The following is a 20,324-nucleotide window of genomic DNA, read 5'->3' as shown; positions in this document are numbered from 1 at the left end:
GATTCTCAACTGGATTTAGGTCTGGACTGTGACTGGGCCATTCTAACACATGAATATGCTTTGATCGAAACCATTCCATTGTAGCTCTGGCTGTATGTTTAGGGTTGTTGTCCTGCTGGAAGGTGAACCTCCACCCCAGTCTTAAAGTGGTGTTGCCACCAAAAAATAAAAAATTGTTTAAAATTCTTAAAAAAAAAAAATTGGAAAAAAATAAAAATTACTCACCTCTAAATACCTGTTGCTAGGGGGTCCCTCGTAGTCTGCCTTCTTCCTTGCCCGGGCTGGCGAAATCACTTCCCCCTCGCGCCGCACAGTCATCTGGGACCTGTCACGTGTCCCAGATGACTGTGTGGCGTATCACGGCGCCCTGTGCCACTCGCGCATGCACAGTGGGTGCCCCGCTGTGAAGCCACAGCCGGTGCCCACAGTAAGAATGACGGCGCCGCGAGCGGAGCGGAGAACGAGGGGGGATACGTTCCCACGCATCGCTGCACCCCACTTTAAGTCTTTTCCACACTAACAGATTTCCCTGTATTTGGCACAAGCAGTGCCACCTTACCGCCATATAAGTAAGTTATACGGGTGGCAAGTGGTTAATTAGACCCTGAATCATACATTTTTTTTCCTCCTCTTCTATGAATATATACTCACCAGCAGGGTCTGGGCTGCAATGCGGTTGGACAAGGCACTGGGCATCCCTATTTTCACAGCGCCATCCGCCAGAGCTTCCGCAAACAGGTAAACCTGGGCACAGGAAACAAGAACCGGGAGAAGGCCAAAATATGGGAGATCAGCGCCATTATTATTAATGCAGCAAATTCTTTATTTTGGGCAACCGTCAGCTACAGGTGAGATCGATGTCAATCATCGCAAAACCTGGAACACTATGCAAATCCATCGCTCCCAACTGTCCCTGATTTGGAGCAATGTCCCTCTGTTCTTCATTCCTCCTCATTTGTCCCGCATTTTGTTCTGACCTATATAGTTTAAAAAGTGTTTCCTGGCGCTAAACCCTTCCTCTGATTTCTAAATCGCTGCATTTGTAAATTCCAAAAGCCAATATAAAGGAATAGTAGTGGTAAAAAAAAAGCACTTAAGGGTTTAACCAATCTTGTTTTTTTGTACAACTTTCCTTTAAGGGGGTGTGTCCTATGCCTGCATACTTTTGCCGATAGGTGTCCCTCATTCCCATCTCAAAAAGTTGGGAGGTATGAAAATGCAAAACTCCGGTGGGTGTAACAAGATGTGCGCTTGCCGCCTTCTCACTGTATCCTTACTGTGGGCGAGTGCAGGGTGTAGCAAAATGGCAACGACGGAATGTCACTCCTGTTACAAAATCTAACGGGTCGCCTAATCTGACGAAACACCTGCACTATTTTTTTTTTTTTTGCGATTTCGGGTGAGGCATTTGTGCAGGAAGCCACACAGATGTCAGCCTAAAGTCGCAATCGTGCGATTGCAAGTAAAGTCGTGCAATTTCAAATCCGCATTCAGTGTGAAACCGGGGATAAGAAAGTATTTTATTGAAAATAGATGACAGTATTGGATGTGTAGAGATATTTATTTATTTTTTTTGAGAATAAGTAATATTGCTTAGTGTCACTTTTAAAAACCTCCTTGGTCGGATCTCCCAGACAATAGCTTGCTCTGAAGCAGGGTTGTAGCAAGATGGTGGCGACGGAACATCACTCCTGTTACAAAATCTGACGGGTTGCCTAATCTGATGAAACCCCTGCACTATTTATTTTTATTTTTTTTGCGATTTCAGGTGGGACATTTGTGCAGGAAGCCGCACAGATGTCAGCCAAGCACCTGAAGTCGCACTGACCCGCGGCTTTGAAATCGTGCTATTGCAAGTACAGTCCCGCAATTTCAAAGCCGCATTCAGTGTGAACCGGGGCTAAGAAAGTATTTTATTGAAAATAGATGACAGTAGTGGATGTGTAGAGATGTTTATTTTTTTTGAGAATAAGTAATATTGCTTCGTGTCACTTTTAAAAACCTCCTTGGTCGGATCTCCCAGACAACAGCTTGCTCTGAAGCATATACAACCTCTGACTTGCCCACAACCAAGATGGCCGCCGAGTTCCTAATCTGACGAAACACCATTGAGTGCGCCCCTGTAGTGCGCCCCCCCCCCTCACAAATACTGGAAAGGAAGTGTTTTGTAGTTTCTCTTCCGACTCTGAGAAGAGTGAGCGATAGGTGTGGGTATGTATGTATGTATGTATGTATGTATTTATTTGTGTATGTATGTATGTATGTATGTGTGTGTGTGGGAACGGCTTCCTGTGCCAGGTTATTAGTCTTTGCCCACAACAAAGATGGCTGACGGGGTCCTTCTCGCGGCCATGTGACTGGTGCATCGTCCTCATTCTTCCCCCATAACGATACCGGAAGTGAGTGTGTTTTCGTGGTTTCCCTTCTGCAGGTGAGAACTCCGAGCGGTAGGTGTGGATGTGGGTGGTGGGGAGGACATAGAGGAGCCGGTATGTGGCCCTCTGATCTGACACTGGTCTGTCAAGTGAGGTGTAGGAGCAATATATATATATATATATATATATATATATATATATATATATATTTAGTGATTGTATATCCCCCTAGTGTGTGTGACATAGAGAGAGTCATAGCCTGAGTGTCAGGAGGAGGGATGAGGGGGGGGGATGGGTGACCTGCTGGGACTTGTAGTCACACAGAATTTCCAGACCGGGTCACCCTCAGCTGTACTTATTATCTCTGAGGCTTGGCTTAGATCTGGGGCTGCATTCTGCATGTGGGGCGGCCAATACATTTCAATTGGATGCCCTGCATATGGGAAATGCGTAGAACAAAGTCGCCAACCCCCCCCCCTTTTCTTTTAGCTTATTCCTGGGGGGGGGTGGGGTCGGTGGAGGTTAAGAAATATTGGCCCCTAATGAGCAGCGCGTTTCTGTGGGGGCGGGGAACGTGCATGCTCTCCAGCATACCAGCTAATATTTGTAGATGGGACAGAAAAAAAAGGGACGCCTTCCAGGAGGAGGTTTATAGATGGACACCTCCCCAGTGAACCCGGGACATTTATAGAGACCCTGTTCACGCTAGACTGTCGTGTCCTAAATATGCAACCTTGTCGCTGCTTATTGGTTGCTTCCAGGTGTGCAGAATAATGCAATTCTGCCCGCAGGGGGAACACACGGGGGGTGTGCCGGTGTTCTATTGAATAGTGCCCTCCATTGAAAAGTGATCCTGTGCAGTACGGAAGGTCACTTGGGCTGATTTCCCGATCAGCTGGCGTGACGTCACCATAGCGCATGCGCACATCGTAGGAGGCATTATTTGACGGGCAGAATTTAAACCTACGCAAACAGCGGAGGGAGACCGTAGTTGTCAGATTGTGCCTCGCTGTTGCGGGGCGGGTTTTGTCTCTGTTGCAGCCCGCCTTTAGACACTGACAAAAGCCCGCCGCTCAACACACCAAACCCGCCCTGTGACCCAGACATTACCCGATCTTGGGCACACTGTAAACCTGCCCCGCAACAACGAGGCACAGTCTGACAACTACGATCTCCCTCCGCTGTTTGCACAGGTTTAATTTCTGCCCGTCAAATGGTATCTCGTGTCGAAAAATGCCTCCTGCGATGCGCGCATATCGTATGGCGACATCATGCCAGCTGATTGTGGGAAATCAGCCGGAGTGGCCTTCTGTACTGCGCACACGCGGGGCACTTTTCAGGCATTTTTGCGCTAAAAATGGCACCTGTCAAGCGCCTAAAAACTTCCTCTCATGCCACCCCAGTGTGAAAGGCTGAGTGCTTTCCCACTGGGGCTATGCGATTGCAGGATGGGTGGAGAAAAAAACTCCTGCAAGCCGCGCCAACGAGCGGCACTTTACCGCCAATGCGGCCGCAGCTGCAGTGTGAAAGCAGCCTTGGTGATAGTTGAACTTTTCCACAATTCCATCTTTTTCCAGTGGCTTTGTGACACATTAACTACCTGGAGCCTGAGCTTTAGCCAAAAGACGGCTACAGCGCGCTTCCTCTGCCGGGAGGGTGTACGTGGACGTCCTCTTGTTATTGCGCAGCTTGTGCCAGTCCTTGGAACTCTGCTGATCACAGATCGGGATAAAGGGCCAATCACATTGTGCCCTTGATCAGCTGTCGGCCAATGACAGCTGATCACGGAAGTAAACAGAAGGCGGTAATCGGCTTTTTTTAAATTTATTTTTTTATTTTTATTCCCTCGTGCTGTCAGCGTGAAGAAAAGAAGAAAGCCGTTCGTCAGCTTCTGTTAGAGGGGCATTGGTCCCCTTAGTGCCCACTAGTTTTGCTAATCAGGGCCTCATCAGTGTCAACTATCAGTGCAAGCCTATGGGTGTCCACCAGTGCAAGCCTATGGGTGCCCATCGGTGCAGCCTTTCAGTGTACATAAGTGAAGGAGAAAAAAATTACCTGTTTGCAAAATTTTATAACAAAATATGAAAACGTTTTTTATTTTTTTTCAAAACGTTTGGTATTTTTTTGTTTGTTTAGTAAAAAAACAACCCAGTAGTGATTAAATACCACCAAAAGAAAGCTCTATTTGTATGAAAAAAAAAATCGAAATATGTCATATGTGTACAGTGTTGTATGACCGCGCAATTGTCATTCAAAGTGTGACAGCGCTGAAAGCTGAAAATTGGCCTGGGCAGGAAGAGGGTAAAAGTGCCCGGTAGACAAGTGGTTAAGGTGGACCTGCACTTCATCTGCTTATCATCATTATTATTATTAAACACTTTTTTTTTTTTTTTTTTTACGCACAGCATTTTACAATATCAGTGAAGACAGCACAGTTACAGCAGGATTCAATAATTCAAGGAGGATTAGGAGGGTCCTGCTCACGAGAGATCGCAATCTAAAAAAGGAAGGAGTGACAGACCCAACCAGGACGGGGCTTTTGGAGGGGACTACAGGGTAGTCCCGTGCCTACTGAATATGAGCCCTGGCATTTGAGGGGGCTCTATTAGGTTTGCCACTTTTTCTTCAAGCCAAACCTGAACACTTTAGGGGTCTCTGTGCCCAAACCAGTATCAGGTTGTTTAAGCAGAAGACAATAATCAGCTTCAGACTCTGAGTCTAGGGGGGGAGAGGGGTTGAAGCAGTCATTGCTGGTTTGGGCACAGAGCCCCCAAATCTGTATCCAGGTCCTAGGTTCCCAGAGTTTTTGCAGAGACATGGACCCGAATCTGAAGCAAAACCACAGTACGATTTTTTTCTTTTAGTGTATTATAGGATTGTAACAGACCTGGGACACCTTTTGGGCACTCCAAAGAGAATATTAATGCGGCGCACATAGTGCCCCCTTATCCTCCTGTCCAGCCCTGTTCCGAGCCACATTCCTCTCTGAATAATGTGTTGTGGTTTCAGGTGGACTGAAACCCGGACACATGATTCAAAACCCAGACTGTCTGGGTGAATGCCGGACAGGTGGCAACCCTAGGCTCTAGTCTTGGGAGAGGTGTGCCTGGGGGACCTTATGGAGTGGTTTTGCTTTGTATTTGGGTCCATGTCTCCCGAAAAAAACCTGGATACAGATTTGGGACCTCTGTGCCCAAACCAGTATCAGGTTGTTTAAAGAGGGATTCCACGTACAAAAAAAATATTAAAAGCCAGCAGCTATAAATACTACAGCTGCTGACTTTTAATAAATGGACACTCACCTGTCCCGGGTTCCAGCGATGCCGAGGCCGATCGATCTCTCGGCTCTCGGCTGCTGCCGCCACCATTCTAGGTGAGGGAATCAGGAAGTGAAGCGAATCGGCTTCACTTCCCGGTTCCCTACTGCGCATGCGCGAATCGCGCAGCGCAATAGGAATTGTCCGCGCTGTCTCTGGGACCCGTGTGTGTCCCAGCAGACAGCGCGGCAGGACAGGAAGAGGCATAGACTCCCACGGGAGTCTATGCCCGGAAGTGGGTGTAAATACCTGTCTTTGACAGGTATCTCCACCCCCTCCCCCCTGAAAGGTGCCAATTGTGACACCGGAGGGGGGGAGGGTTCCGATCAGCGGAAGTTCCACTTTAGGGTGGAACCCCGCTTTAAGCAGAAGATAATAATCAGCTTCAGACTCAGTCTAGGATGGGGGGGGGGGGGGGGGGGATGAAGCAATCATTGCTCCAAATCTGTCTCCAGGTCCTAGGTTCCCAGAGTTTTCGGGGGACATGTACCTGAATCTGAAGCAAAACCACTCCAAAGTTCCTCCAGGCACACCCCCTCCCAAAGAATTGAGCCCCCTCAAATGCCAGGGCCCATAGTCAGTAGGCACGAGGCTACCCTGCAGCCCCCTCCAAAAGCCCCAATCCTGGTTGGGTCTGTCACAGGAAGGTCAGGTCATACAAATGGTAATAACTGTGGGGGGGGGGGGGGGATTGTCTTCCTTTTATGCCAATCTGTTGTATAAAATTGTGTTGCTAGCTGTGATTGGTCACAGTGATCACACGGTACAGACATTATCTCTAATTATCTAAGATTATCTCTAATCTTATCTCTAAAACAAAAAAATTTGATGGAGAAAGTAAAAGTTCAGTTGTTCGGTGGAGGTGGGATTGGCTTTCCCGAAGAGAAGGGTTTTCAGGGATCAGGAAAAAGTGGACAGAGTAGGAGAGGAGGTAGCCGGACAGATTGGGGTAGGGAGTTCCAGAGGAATGGAGAGGCTCCTGGAGTCAAGCCTAGGAGGAAGTGACAAGGGAGTGAGAGTACAGCATCCAGTGGAATATTCCACTCTTTTATTATGGGGGTCATCTGGAGGTGCAACTTTCACACATTGATGTCACTGACCTGATTCTTCTCTTCTCATTCTCCTCTATTGCAGTCACAATGTTCGGTTCCTCCAGAGGGGGCGTTCGGGGCGGACAGGACCAGTTCAACTGGGAAGATGTCAAGATGGATAAACAGCGGGAAAACTACCTCGGTAATTAGGAGATTGTTGTGGCTGATTGCCACTTAAAGGGAACCTGTTGCTTTTTTTTTTCCAGAATGGCAAATTCAATTGAACACCTTCCATCAATCTGTTATAGGCCCGGGCAGGTCTTTTGCCCTTCTGAGTGGACGCCGTATGACGTCTCTCAGGAGCTGCGATCTGTGACCACCGGACAGCCGATGACTGATCACTATACCGGCTGCCAGTGTCATGTGATCGCTGTGACTAATCGCAGCAGATCACATGGCAATTGTAAACAATGGATCGCTTCCTTTTACGCCAATCAGTTGTATACAATCGTGTTGCTATCTGTGATTGGTCACAGTGATCACATGGTACAGACAAGTGCCAATCACAGCCAATCTGTACCATGTGAATATCTTTGGCCAATCACATCTAATCACAACAAAAGACACAGAATGAACAGTAAAAATGGTTGCTTTATTATACCAATATAAGTATAAGCAATCATAATGTGTGTGTAAAAAAACAAAAACTGATCACTTCCCCAGAGTAGTACAATGTTACTATGTTAACATTGTATTGCTCTGGTCACAGTGTGTTAAAAAAAAAAAAATTGTAAAGAAAATAAAATTTAAAAAATATATTTTTTTAAACATACTGTCACCAATCAGTATCTCTGATCACCGCCGCACCAGTCATATTATGTGGGGATTTTACATTTCCAGACACCTACTCCAGCTGTGTGTTCACTGACAGCTCATTACCCCTGGGAGGTAAGTATACCAGAGGGGGGAGGTGTAGGGTGTTATTTCACCTATTTTTTTTTTTTTTTCCTGAAAAGGTCAACTAACACTTTAAACTCACTTCCTGGACTGTACAGTGAAAAGAGAAGCAGCGCAATGATGAGCTCACCTCTCTCTGTCACTCTACTCTTTCCTCCTGTTAGTATGCTTCTTGTCAGCTCATAATTGGCTCCTTGTGCTGCTTCTTCCACCCACATTCTAGGCCTGCTGTATCATTTGGTAGATCTGTACTCCTGCTATCATTTGATTACGATGTTTCATAAAATCTCTTTAGTTTGGTGCTGTGTAGGCGCGGAGGGAAAGGTAGACGACTCGGTCCCATTAGTTGCAGTCACTGCTGTGGAATCTGTGGGGATTCATTCCTTTTGTGTGTCCTGGAGAAATTTTTCACTTCTGGTTTTCTGTTTGCAGGGAATTCATTAATGGCGCCGGTGGGAAGGTGGCAGAAGGGCAAAGACCTGACTTGGTACGCCAAGCAGAAGAATGCGGGGGAGGGCGTCAGCAGAGAGCAGGAGCTGGCTGCCGTGAAACAAGCCGAAGAGGAAGCCATGATGGCCGCATTGTGAGTCGCCTAATAAAATAAAGGCTGTGCTACAAAACACACTGCATCCTCTTTACCATGTGATTATAGTTTTAGGCCTCGTGCACAAGGATGGTTTGAGGTCTAAAATCTGCTTTAGTATAAAAAAAATCCCAGCGTTTTCACCATACAGCCTGCCATAGAAGTGTATGGTGCCGTACTTTGGTATATGCCAATGTACAAAAGCTCTCACGTGCTAATTGGGACACATGTAATGACATACAGGTGTTTTCTGAACCTAGGATGACACGATAACACACCCCCAGAGCTGCAGTCTCTGACCATCTCCTGTATCATGTCTGCAGCCTCTGACCATCTCCCGTATCACGTCTGCAGTCTCTGACCATCTCCCGTATCACGTCTGCAGTCTCTGACCATCTCCCGTATCACGTCTGCAGTCTCTGACCATCTCCCGTATCACGTCTGCAGTCTCTGACCATCTCCCGTATCACGTCTGCAGTCTCTGACCATCTCCCGTATCACGTCTGCAGTCTCTGACCATCTCCCGTATCACGTCTGCAGTCTCTGACCAACTCCTGTATCACGTCTGCAGTCTCTGATCATCTCCCGTATCACGTCTGCAGTCTCTGATCATCTCCCGTATCACGTCTGCAGTCTCTGATCATCTCCCGTATCACGTCTGCAGTCTCTGACCATCTCCCGTATCACGTCTGCAGTCTCTGATCATCTCCCGTATCACGTCTGCAGTCTCTGATCATCTCCCGTATCACGTCTGCAGTCTCTGATCATCTCCCGTATCACGTCTGCAGTCTCTGACCATCTCCCGTATCACGTCTGCAGTCTCTGACCATCTCCCGTATCACGTCTGCAGTCTCTGATCATCTCCCGTATCACGTCTGCAGTCTCTGACCATCTCCCGTATCACGTCTGCAGTCTCTGACCATCTCCCGTATCACGTCTGCAGTCTCTGACCATCACTGAGATAACATTTTATACAAAAAGGAAGTGCTTGATTTTGTTGTGTTTCGTTGTTACTTGATTTTATTTTTTTATTTTTTCCTGCATTGCACACCCTTGTATTTTATTGCAGAGGCTACAAGACAGTGAAGCGCCAGCCCAAGGGTCTTAGTAAAGAGGTAAGGAACAGTTTAGAATATCCCTTTCCCTTCTCTAACCTTCTATATACAGAGGTACAGCTTGGTTCTCCAGAGTTCGCCATTTTGGATAGCAGATTGGAATGCGACTTCTTGGGGAATCGCAGCCGGCTCCCCCACCGGTCTTGTACGAGATCTCACTGACTGGTCCTGCAGCCTCTCGGGATATGTGACGTGTCCCAGGAGCTGCAGACGGGGACGTTGGACAGGAGGGGGGGGGGCCTAATTAATGCCATTTATACATGTCAAGTATCAGGGATAGGGGGAGGGAGTTGAATAAGCAGCACTTTCACATTTAAGTGAAGGTCTGTGTAAATGGTGTATGGAGATTTTGAAGGGGGGGTTGGGTGGGGGAGGTCTGCTTTAACCTTTTTTTTCCTACCTTACCCAAGTTTTGGCTTTCTGTACACTTTTTGGATGTGTTCTATACTCCAGCGCTGACTCTACTCTTTCATCAGGAGTTTGCTGAAGCCTGCAAGCGGGAAGGCCCGGAGAGGGACGAGCGGAGTGTGGACCGGGTCGGCGGCCTCGGGAGCGCCAGGTAATTGTTTTTTATGCTGTGCAAGATTTAATGCCGAACTCCCAACTTTCTTCTTACTAGAACTGAATGGAATGATCAATCCCAGCATAGATCATTCCTCTGTACCATGCTGCTCTGTTGTCTGCCGATCCCCTGATATTCTGGGATTAGTTGTGGCTTTGTACCATGTGACACTGCATATCCTGCTAATAGACTCTGTCCTTTACACAGCCAGAGCCTAAAACACAGCCCCTTAACAGTTCAAATTTGATAACATTTGTTACAAAACCATGCTAAAATTCATGATGGGTTACATAACAAATGTGTATTTTGTCACCCTCTATAACCGGTATGGTGATGTCATCAAGGTCCTCTATGCATTTTCTTCTACGTGTTCCGTCATATAGCATCTTCAGGAAGTATGCATAAAGGATGCCACACAGGGACGGGCTGCCCGTCCCCTTTCTGGACGCCGGAAGACAAGTGGTTAAAGTGTTTAAAAAAAAATAATAATAATAATATTCAATTTTTTTTTTTTTTTTTTAAATTTTATTTGATGTGTTTATAGCAGAAAGTAAGAAATATTGTTTGTGTTTTTTATCCACTTACAGACGGGACCATTTTGCTGGTCAAAGACCAGACCACTTTTTGCGATTCGGCACTGCGTCGCTTTAACTGACAATTGCGCGGTCGTGCGACGTGGCTCCCAAACAAAATTGACGTCCTTTTTTTCCCACAAATGGAGCTTTCTTTTGGTGGTATTTGATCACCCCTGCGGTTTTTATTTTTTGCGCTATAAACAAAAATAGAGCATCAATTTTGAAAAAACACATTATTTTTTACTTTTTGTTATAATAAATATCCCCCAAAAATATATAAAAAAACATTTTTTTCTCTCAGTTTAGGCCGATACGTATTCTTCTACATATTTTTGGTAAAAAAAATCGCAATAAGCGATTATTGATTGGTTTGCGCAAAAGTTATAGCGTTTACAGAATAGGGGATAGTTTTATGGCATTTTTATTAATAATTTTTTTTTTTTTTACTGGTAATGGCGGCGATCAGCGATTTTTATTGTGACTGCGACATTGCGGCGGACACACCGGACATTTTTGACACATTTTTGGGACCATTGTCATTTATACAGTAATCAGTGCTATATAAATGCAGTGATTCCTGTGTAAATGACACTGGCAGTGAAGGGGTTAACCAGTGGGTGGCAGTGTAGGGGTTAAGTGTTCCTAGGGGTGTGTTACTAACTGTTGGGGGCTGGGCTTTCATTTAGTGAACACTGATCTCTGCTCCAATCACATGGAGCAGAGATCAACGTCACTAGTTGCTAGGCAGAATGGGGAAATGCTGTTTACACGGAATTTCCTCCATTCAGCCGTCTCGTGAGACGATCGCGGGGATGCCCGCGGCGATCGAGTCCGCGAGACCCGCAACCAGACTCACGGGGGTCCCGACCGGCACGCGAGCCTGGCAGGGCGGCATTGAAGATTGGACGTACCTGTACGCCAATATGCCTGCCCGTGCCATTCTGCCGACGTACATCGGCGTGCGCTGGTCAGGAACCGGTTAAAGTTGTCGGGTTTTTTTTTTGTTTGTTTTATAGCACGATTAAATACCACCAAAAGAAAACTCTATTTGTGGACAAAAAAGGACATGCATTTTATTTGGGTACAACATCACATGCCCACGCAATTATCAGTTAAAGTAATGCAGTGCAGTATCCCAAAAAATGGCCTGGTCATGGGGGGGGTAAATATGACTACTTGAGTAAAGTCAATTCCCCGGCACGGCCCCTCCTCTCCATGCATGCAGTAACTTTCTTCTCTTCTGGGAGTGTCTAATTAGTTTTGGTGCTGGCCCAGCTACTATGCCCCTCCCTTCTTGCATAAACTTTTATGTAGCTGCCAGGGTAATGGAGAGGGGGAATAGTATAGAGCGGCGATGGAGAACCTTGGCACCCCAGATGTTTTAGAACTACATTCCCCATGATGCTCACGCACTCTGCAGTGTAGTGGAGCATCATGGGAAATGTAGTTCCAAAACATCTGGGGTGCCAAGGTTCCCCATCACTGCTATAGAGCGTCACTTGAGTGACAGCTCTGAGTCTGCTGGAGCTGCTGACATCACATCCAAGATGGCCGCACCCAGAAACAATCTCAGGAGTTTTGGATGTTCACACATGGGAAGATTTTACAGGTAATTAACATCCATCAAATACATGAAGAAATTAATGTGGCCTCTTATAGTAAATTGCCAAAATAAAAATGCGATAGGGACCGTACCATCATCCAGAAATTGAATATTAGAAAACTTGGGAGCCTGATTCCCAGTTAGGCTACCACAAAAATATAGGGAGGGCGATTGGACTATCACGGTGCAGTAAAAGACAATACAATTGAAAATTATAACAAAAATATACAAAAAGTTTACAGATGATTTTATTGATGCCAACAGAACAATCGTCATTTACAAATAAAACCATAGTAGCGGTGCATGAATTATCACCAGTGGGTAATCCCAAAAAAGGGGAGTTGATCGCAGATGTCATTTTTGCTCGACTAGTTTCGCGGACAATAACCACTTCATCAGGAGGTTATCTGTGATTGGATCAAAAAGCATCGTCCTAATCAAAAGGTAAAAAGATGAAACCTTGTCGTACAGCATCAAACATAAAAAAAGAATAATAGAAATAGTGGAGGGGGGAGGGAGAGCTGGGCTGCTTACCCATATCCCAGCGGGAGTCCAGCGCAGAGCGCTACCACCTAAAATATGGTTTCCCGTGGCGACTCGGGGGAGCCACAAAATTGTCGACTGGAGTCTAGGTAAAAAGGTAAAATAAATACCGTATTTATCGGCGTATATATAACACACACTTTTTTCCCCTTAAAATCGGGGGAAAATCGAGGGTGCGTGTTATACGCCGATCCTCCACAATTTCTCAGCGATTATTTTTTTTGGGCTCTGACGGTTTTCGGCCGCCTTCGGCCCTTCTCACGGCTTTCGGCCCTTCTCACGGCTTTCGGCCGCCTTCGGCCCTTCTCAGCAGCTTTCGGCCGTACTCAGCGGCTTTCGGCCGAAGGCGGCCCACAGCCGCCGAGTACGGCCGAAGGCAGCCGAGAACTACCGGGCGCCCCCGAGATACACAGGACATCTCGGCGGCGCCATTTTTAAAAATAAAAGCTGATGTTATCACTGAGGGGACAACGATGCACAAGGCTGCAATGAGGACAGGCTGCATGACAAGGCTGCAATGAGGACAGGCTGCAATGACAAGGCTGCAATGACGGACAGGCTGCATGACAAAGCTGCAATGACGGACAGGCTGCATGACAAGGCTGCATGACAAGGCTGCAATGAGGACAGGCTGCAATGACAAGGCTGCAATGAGGACAGGCTGCAATGACAAGGCTGCAATGAGGACAGGCTGCATGACAAGGCTGCAATGAGGACAGACTGCATGACAAGGCTGCAATGAGGACAGACTGCATGACAAGGCTGCAATGAGGACAGGCTGCATGACAAGGCTGCAATGAGGACAGACTGCATGACGAGGCTGCAATGACGGACAGGCTGCATGACGAGGCTGCAATGAGGACAGGCTGCATGACGAGGCTGCAATGAGGACAGGCTGCATGACGAGGCTGCAATGAGGACAGGCTGCATGACGAGGCTGCAATGAGGACAGGCTGCATGACGAGGCTGCAATGAGGACAGGCTGCATGACGAGGCTGCAATGAGGACAGGCTGCATGACGAGGCTGCAATGAGGACAGGCTGCATGACGAGGCTGCAATGAGGACAGGCTGCATGACGAGGCTGCAATGAGGACAGGCTGCATGACGAGGCTGCAATGAGGACAGGCTGCATGACGAGGCTGCAATGAGGACAGGCTGCATGACGAGGCTGCAATGAGGACAGGCTGCATGACGAGGCTGCAATGAGGACAGGCTGCATGACGAGGCTGCAATGAGGACAGGCTGCATGACGAGGCTGCAATGAGGACAGGCTGCATGACGAGGCTGCAATGAGGACAGGCTGCATGACGAGGCTGCAATGAGGACAGGCTGCATGACGAGGCTGCAATGAGGACAGGCTGCATGACGAGGCTGCAATGAGGACAGGCTGCATGACGAGGCTGCAATGAGGACAGGCTGCATGACGAGGCTGCAATGAGGACAGGCTGCATGACGAGGCTGCAATGAGGACAGGCTGCATGACGAGGCTGCAATGAGGACAGGCTGCATGACGAGGCTGCAATGAGGACAGGCTGCATGACGAGGCTGCAATGAGGACAGGCTGCATGACGAGGCTGCAATGAGGACAGGCTGCATGACGAGGCTGCAATGAGGACAGGCTGCATGACGAGGCTGCAATGAGGACAGGCTGCATGACGAGGCTGCAATGAGGACAGGCTGCATGACGAGGCTGCAATGAGGACAGGCTGCATGACGAGGCTGCAATGAGGACAGGCTGCATGACGAGGCTGCAATGAGGACAGGCTGCATGACGAGGCTGCAATGAGGACAGGCTGCATGACGAGGCTGCAATGAGGACAGGCTGCATGACGAGGCTGCAATGAGGACAGGCTGCAATGAGGACAGGCTGCATGACGAGGCTGCAATGAGGACAGGCTGCAATGACAAGGCTGCAATGAGGACAGGCTGCATTGACAAGGCTGCAATGAGGACAGGCTGCATGACGAGGCTGCAATGAGGACAGGCTGCATGACGAGGCTGCAATGAGGACAGGCTGCATGACAAGGCTGCAATGACAAGGCTGCAATGAGGACAGGCTGCAATGACAAGGCTGCAATGAGGACAGGCTGCAATGACAAGGCTGCAATGAGGACAGGCTGCAATGACAAGGCTGCAATGAGGACAGGCTGCAATGACAAGGCTGCAATGAGGACAGGCTGCATGACAAGGCTGCAAATGACAAGGCTGCATTGATGGGCATTTTAAATGTAAGTTTTTATTTTATTTTTTTTCCTTAAATTTCCCTCCTAAACTTGGGGTGCGTGTTATACACCGATAAATACGGTAGGTATATTGTAGACTATAGACCCAAATTGTGATAATTCATGTACCGCTGCTATGTTTTTATTTGTAAATGACGATTGTTCTGTTGGCATCAATAAAATCATCTGTCAATTTTTGTATATTTTTGTTATAATTTTCTATTGTATTGTCTTCTACTGTACCGTGATAGTCCAATCGCCCTCGCTATATTTTTGTGGTTAGCCTAAGGGGGAATTCACACCTGAGCGTTTTGTAGCTTGACGCCTGAAGCTACAAAACGCTGGAGGGGAAAAAATCCATTATTCTCAATGGAGACGGTTCACATCTCCACTCCAAGTCGCCTGAAGCCGAACGCCTGAAGCTCAAACAAGTTCCGGACCCTTTTTTTGTCGCGCGAATCGGGCTGATTTGGGTTTTTTTTCTTCTTTTAACATTGGTGACCTTTTGCCCAGCATAAATTCGTGGCAAATCGTGGTAAAAAACGCGGTAAAAAAATGCTTGAAAACGCTAAGCTCGGGTGTGAATGCAGCCTAACTGGGAATCGGGCTCCCGAGTTTTCTAATATACATCAAATACATAAATTGTGCAAATGGGAAGATTGTTGTTGAAATGAAAGGTGAGGGTCTCTTCTAATGACAACCGTCTCTTATATGTCTCTGCAGCGTTTCCTCCGCGAAGATGACGCTTTCCAAGGAGGACAAGGAGGCCACTAAAATGGGGTTCTCGATCTTCACCGTAAGTCTTCGCATTTTATGGTGTCAGAATTGCCATATTGTGCTGAAATAAAACCTTTCTGGGCAATTATTTCACTGATTGTTACCACATTTGGAGAAAAGGGAATCGGCAAAAAAAAAAAAAAAGTGTGTGTACACTATATTATCAAAAGTATTGGGACACCTGTCTTTACACGCACGTGAACTTTAATGGCATCCCAGTCTTAGTCCGTAGGGTTCAATATTGAGTTGGCTCCGCCCTTTGCAGCTATAACAGCTTCAACTCTTCTGGGAAGGCCGTCCCACAAGGTTTAGGAGTGTCTATGGGAATGTTTGACCATTCTTCCAGAAGCACCTTTATGAGGTTCAGGTGCTGATGTTGGGATGAGAAGGCCTGGCTCGCAGTCTCCGCTCTAATTCATCCCAAAGGTGTTCTATCGGGTTCAGGTCAGGACTCTGTGCAGGCCAGTCAGGTTCCTCCACCCCAAACTTGCTCATCCATGTCTTTTATGGACCTTGTTTTGTGCACTGGTGCACAGTCATGTTGGAACAGGAAGGGGGCCATCCCCAAACTGTTTCCACAAAGTTGGGAGCAAAAAATTGTACAAAATGTCTTGGTATGCCGGTGCCTTAAGAATTCCCATCAATGGAACTAAGGGGCCAAACCCAACCCCTGAAAAATAACCCCACACCATAAACCACGCCCCCCCCCCCCCCCCCACCAAATGATTTGGACCAGTGCACATTTGGTGGAGGGGGGATTATATCACTATGGTGACACTGACCTACTTTGATGAAATGGTGAAAAAGAGAAAACAAAAATGTTTGAGAATTATTATTCTTTAGTTTTTTTGTTTAAAGAGGAAGTAAACCCTGATGAGTTTACTTCCTCTTTCATTCCCTGCAAAGGTAAAGCATAATGGACTACTATGCATCACATCACATAGTAGTCCATTATGTGTCACTTACCTGACACAGGAGCCAGTGAAGTCACCGCTGTCCCCTGTAGTCCGGAGCGTCCATCTTCTTGGTGGGTCTCGCTGCTTCGCCGCTGTCATTCGGCGAAGCCACGATGACGTCACTCCCGCGCATGCACACGGGAGCCGCCACTTGTGGCATATCGACGTTGACCTCGGCCCGCTCAGTGCGCCTGCGCGCCGCTGTCTACGGCGCATGCGCCGTAGACAGCGGTGCCTGTCTTTCGCCAAATATCTCCTAACCCATGTACGTTTAGGAGATATTTCTTGGACCTACAGGTAAGCCTTAATCTAGGGTTACCTGTAGATCAAAGTGTGTTGTAAGGGTTTACAACCACTTTAACCTTCTGTCACCAGTCAGTGTCCCCCATCACACCAGTCATATGACGACACTGTACTGCACTGGTGACCGTATATAAAAAGAAAAATGGTAAAAAAAATAAAAAATAAAAAAAATATGTAATTTCTTCATTTTCCAAAAAATTGTGACGAAAAATTACAACTTCAAAAAAACTTGTGATGCTTCTTACTAAATACCTTGGATTGTCTCCCCCCCCCAAACACCTGTGTAAAAAAGATGTATATACTTACTCAGCCCACTCCAGTCAGGTGATCCCCCGGTGGCAGCCGCAGGGGAGAGGACAGAGCGCCCAACAACTGCTGGTAATGCCCGGGAGCAGTGACATCACCCGTAGGCTCCCATGTCCCAGCCGTTGTCAGCGGCTCCCTCTTCTCCCCTGCATCCACCCCTGGCTGACATGGGAGCCAGATCACATGACCGGGCCATAGCTGGCTGAAGTATGGTCAGGTGGGGGGGAGGGGGGGGGGACATTTTTAAGACTATTTAGGTTGAGGCTGGAAATCTTTAATATTTTCTACAAATAAAAATTGATTCAGACTTTTGTACAATGAAAAATGTGATAGAAATGTGGTGCCAAAGTTAAGAAAATCAATTTATTTCTGGTTCAACCACGCAGCACCAAAAAGGCGGAGAGCGTCAGGAAGCGCACAGCGATAAGAGAAAGGTGGAAGGAGGCGAGGAAGACAAAGCATCCAAGTGAGTGTCCCCCCCCCCCCCCCCCCCCCACTTAACTACCTTCCCACCCAGGACAATTCTGACATTTCTCTCCTACATTATATAGAATTATTTTCTTTTAAGCAAAGGCCCTAGAGCAGGGGTGCCTTTTGAAGAGCAAGAGCCACTTAAGTGACTTGGTAACCGTTCAGGGGGCCACAATGAGCGGAGCGGGCAGGTGACAGGTCTATGTCCACTCGGCACATATGCAGAGCAGACACAGCCCACTCTACTCTATGGGCCCTCCGCTCCGCCCAGATGGTAGAGGACGGATACTCTTCTTTTATTTTTAGCGGACTGAATTGGAGGTATACGGGTGTAATGGGACACAAGTCTGTTTACATCTGCCGCTCCATAAAGGTGAATGGAGGGTCTGGAAAAAGGGGGGGAAGGGAATGGGACTTTATATGAATTATGCAGCCAAGGAGACAACATGACAGGGTGTGTGTGGTAGGTAGTACATGATTAGTAAGAACCACATGTTACATGGTAGCACAATATAGAAATAGTAGATAAAGTACATATCATTTATTTCATACAACTAGCATAATAGCACAGCAAGGTAACATATAAATTCATATTGTAGGCAAAGGTAAAAACCAAACTCATTGACATGTGTCTCCGTAGTATAAAATATTTAAAATCTTGACTAGATAGCTACTCTCCAGATGTCTGCCCTTTTTTTTTCGCTCCTGATGAGTGGCATTGGTCACGAAACACGTTGAGCTATCAAATGCCCCTTTTGAACAAATTTCAAGACCATTATCATATTACTACTACATATGCTAGACCTATTGGAGAATACCTATATAATCACAGATTTTAATATTTTATACTATGGAGACACATTTCAATGAGTTTGGTTTTTACCTTTGCCTACAGCAGGGATATGCAATTGGGGGACCTCCAGCTGTTGCAGAACTACAAGTCCCATGAGGCAAAGCAAGACTCTGACATCAATGAAAGGCAGAGGCATGATGGGACTTGTAGTTTTGCAACAGCTGGAGGTCCGCTAATTGCAGATCCCTGGCCTACAATATGAATTTATATTACCTTGCTATGCTATTTTGATGTTATATGATATGTACTTTATTCACTATTTATATATTGTGCTACAATGTAACATATGTGTTCTTGCCAATTGTGTACCACACACACACACTCTGTCGTGTTGTCTCCTTGGCTTCCCATTCCCTTCCCCCCTCCTTTTTCCATATATTAAGGGTGGAGGCATTTTTCCTTATTTATTCAAAGCCTAAACTGCTGCTTTCATTTATGAATGGAGGGTCTGATTGGTTCGAACCGATTGGTGTGAAAGGGGCCTAAGGCTGCTTTCAAACCGATGCGTTGGGGGTTTAGCCGCACCGCGGGTGCAGCGCAGTGCACTCATAGACTTCTATTATATTCTGCAGGTTTGGTGCACTTTCAGAAAGCTCACCAAACCCTCAGGAAATAACAGACGTCTATGGCTCAGTGCAGGGAACCCGGAGGTGCACTGCGTTACACCTGTGGATGAGTTTGAAAGGAGCCCAGTAACCACCGCCGAACAGATCTGCCCATATATACACTGTGATTTTAGTAATAAACTTACCTTTTAATAAGTCTCGGACTCCTTTCACACTGGGGCTGCCCATGCATTAGCGCTAAAGCACCGCTCATTTTATCGGCCCTTTAGCGCTGTTTAACCACATGCGACCAGCGCACGACGATATATACGTCGGCACAATGGAGCGGCTGGCCATATGGGCGTATGGGTACTTCCCCTTTAAGATGCGGCATTGTGGGCGCCCGCTGCGTACTCTGTGACTGTGCCCACTTGATTCGCGGACTCGATGTTCCCCGGCGGCCTGCGATCGTGTCACAGAGCGGAACTATGTAAACAAGGCATTTCTCCGTTCTGCCTAGTGACATGACGGAGATCATCACTCCCTGTCATCGGGAGCAGTGATCGCTGTCATGTGAGTGGTAGCCCACCCCCCCCCCCCCCCCACAGTTAGAATCACTCCCTAGGACACACTTAACCCCTTAATCCTTTCAGTGTCATTTGCACAGTAATCAGTGCATTTTTGTAGACATCCCTTGTAATAGAAATAAAGCATGATAGGTCCTCTTTTATGAAGACATCTGGGGTCTATAAAACCCCAGATCTCTCCTGTACTCTAGAAAACATCAGATCTCTGTTTTCCAGGAAAATAATGTCCAGTGTTTTCATATGCCGGAACTGCAAGTGACGTTGTGACGTTGCTTCTGTCCTCCCAGGACCAGATTTCTGGCCCGGGGACCCTCCGGTCCATGGCCGCCTCTATGGTAACCCGGCTCACGAGAGTGAATGATTAGTCGGCTCCTGAGTATGCCAAGACACCTGCAGAGCTAGAACTCTCCAAAGAACAAAGCTCATGCTCCCTGAGGATTGGAGCGTTGTGACTCAGCAGGGGGGCATGTCAGACCTCTGCAGAGAGACCACTGCTTCTACACAGAGAGCAGGGGTCCCCGTCTCTGCAGCATGCTGAGAGGGGGTGATTGTTTTTTACTCAGGCTTGGCCTTGCAGTCATGGTTAGTGTCTGTTTCAGGTCTGGGAGTAAGAAAAAGGCCAAGAAAGAGAAAAAGAAAAAG

The 20,324-nt window shown here is 47.2% G+C and overlaps 1 protein-coding gene across 1 annotated transcript in view; it reads left to right on the top strand.

The window, feature by feature from the left end:
• Window positions 1-2,319: 2,319 nt before the first annotated feature.
• Window positions 2,320-20,324, top strand: part of CUNH1orf35 (chromosome unknown C1orf35 homolog) — a gene marked incomplete in the record, with an annotated part of 22,900 nt that continues 4,895 nt past the window's right edge. The window contains 8 exon segments of the mRNA XM_077490604.1: window positions 2,320-2,447; window positions 6,827-6,925; window positions 8,113-8,263; window positions 9,333-9,378; window positions 9,855-9,937; window positions 15,608-15,680; window positions 17,613-17,692; window positions 20,282-20,324. Of these exon segments, the coding sequence (XP_077346730.1) occupies window positions 6,832-6,925; window positions 8,113-8,263; window positions 9,333-9,378; window positions 9,855-9,937; window positions 15,608-15,680; window positions 17,613-17,692; window positions 20,282-20,324 (570 nt within the window).

The sequence above is a fragment of the Lithobates pipiens genome, unplaced genomic scaffold, assembly GCF_037356315.1.
Source record: "Lithobates pipiens isolate NorthernLeopardFrog02 unplaced genomic scaffold, aLitPip1_a1.2 Scaffold_19, whole genome shotgun sequence".
Lineage (NCBI taxonomy): Eukaryota > Metazoa > Chordata > Amphibia > Anura > Ranidae > Lithobates > Lithobates pipiens.
Note: the sequence above shows the minus strand (reverse complement) of the source record. Positions and strands in the feature narration are given on the sequence as shown.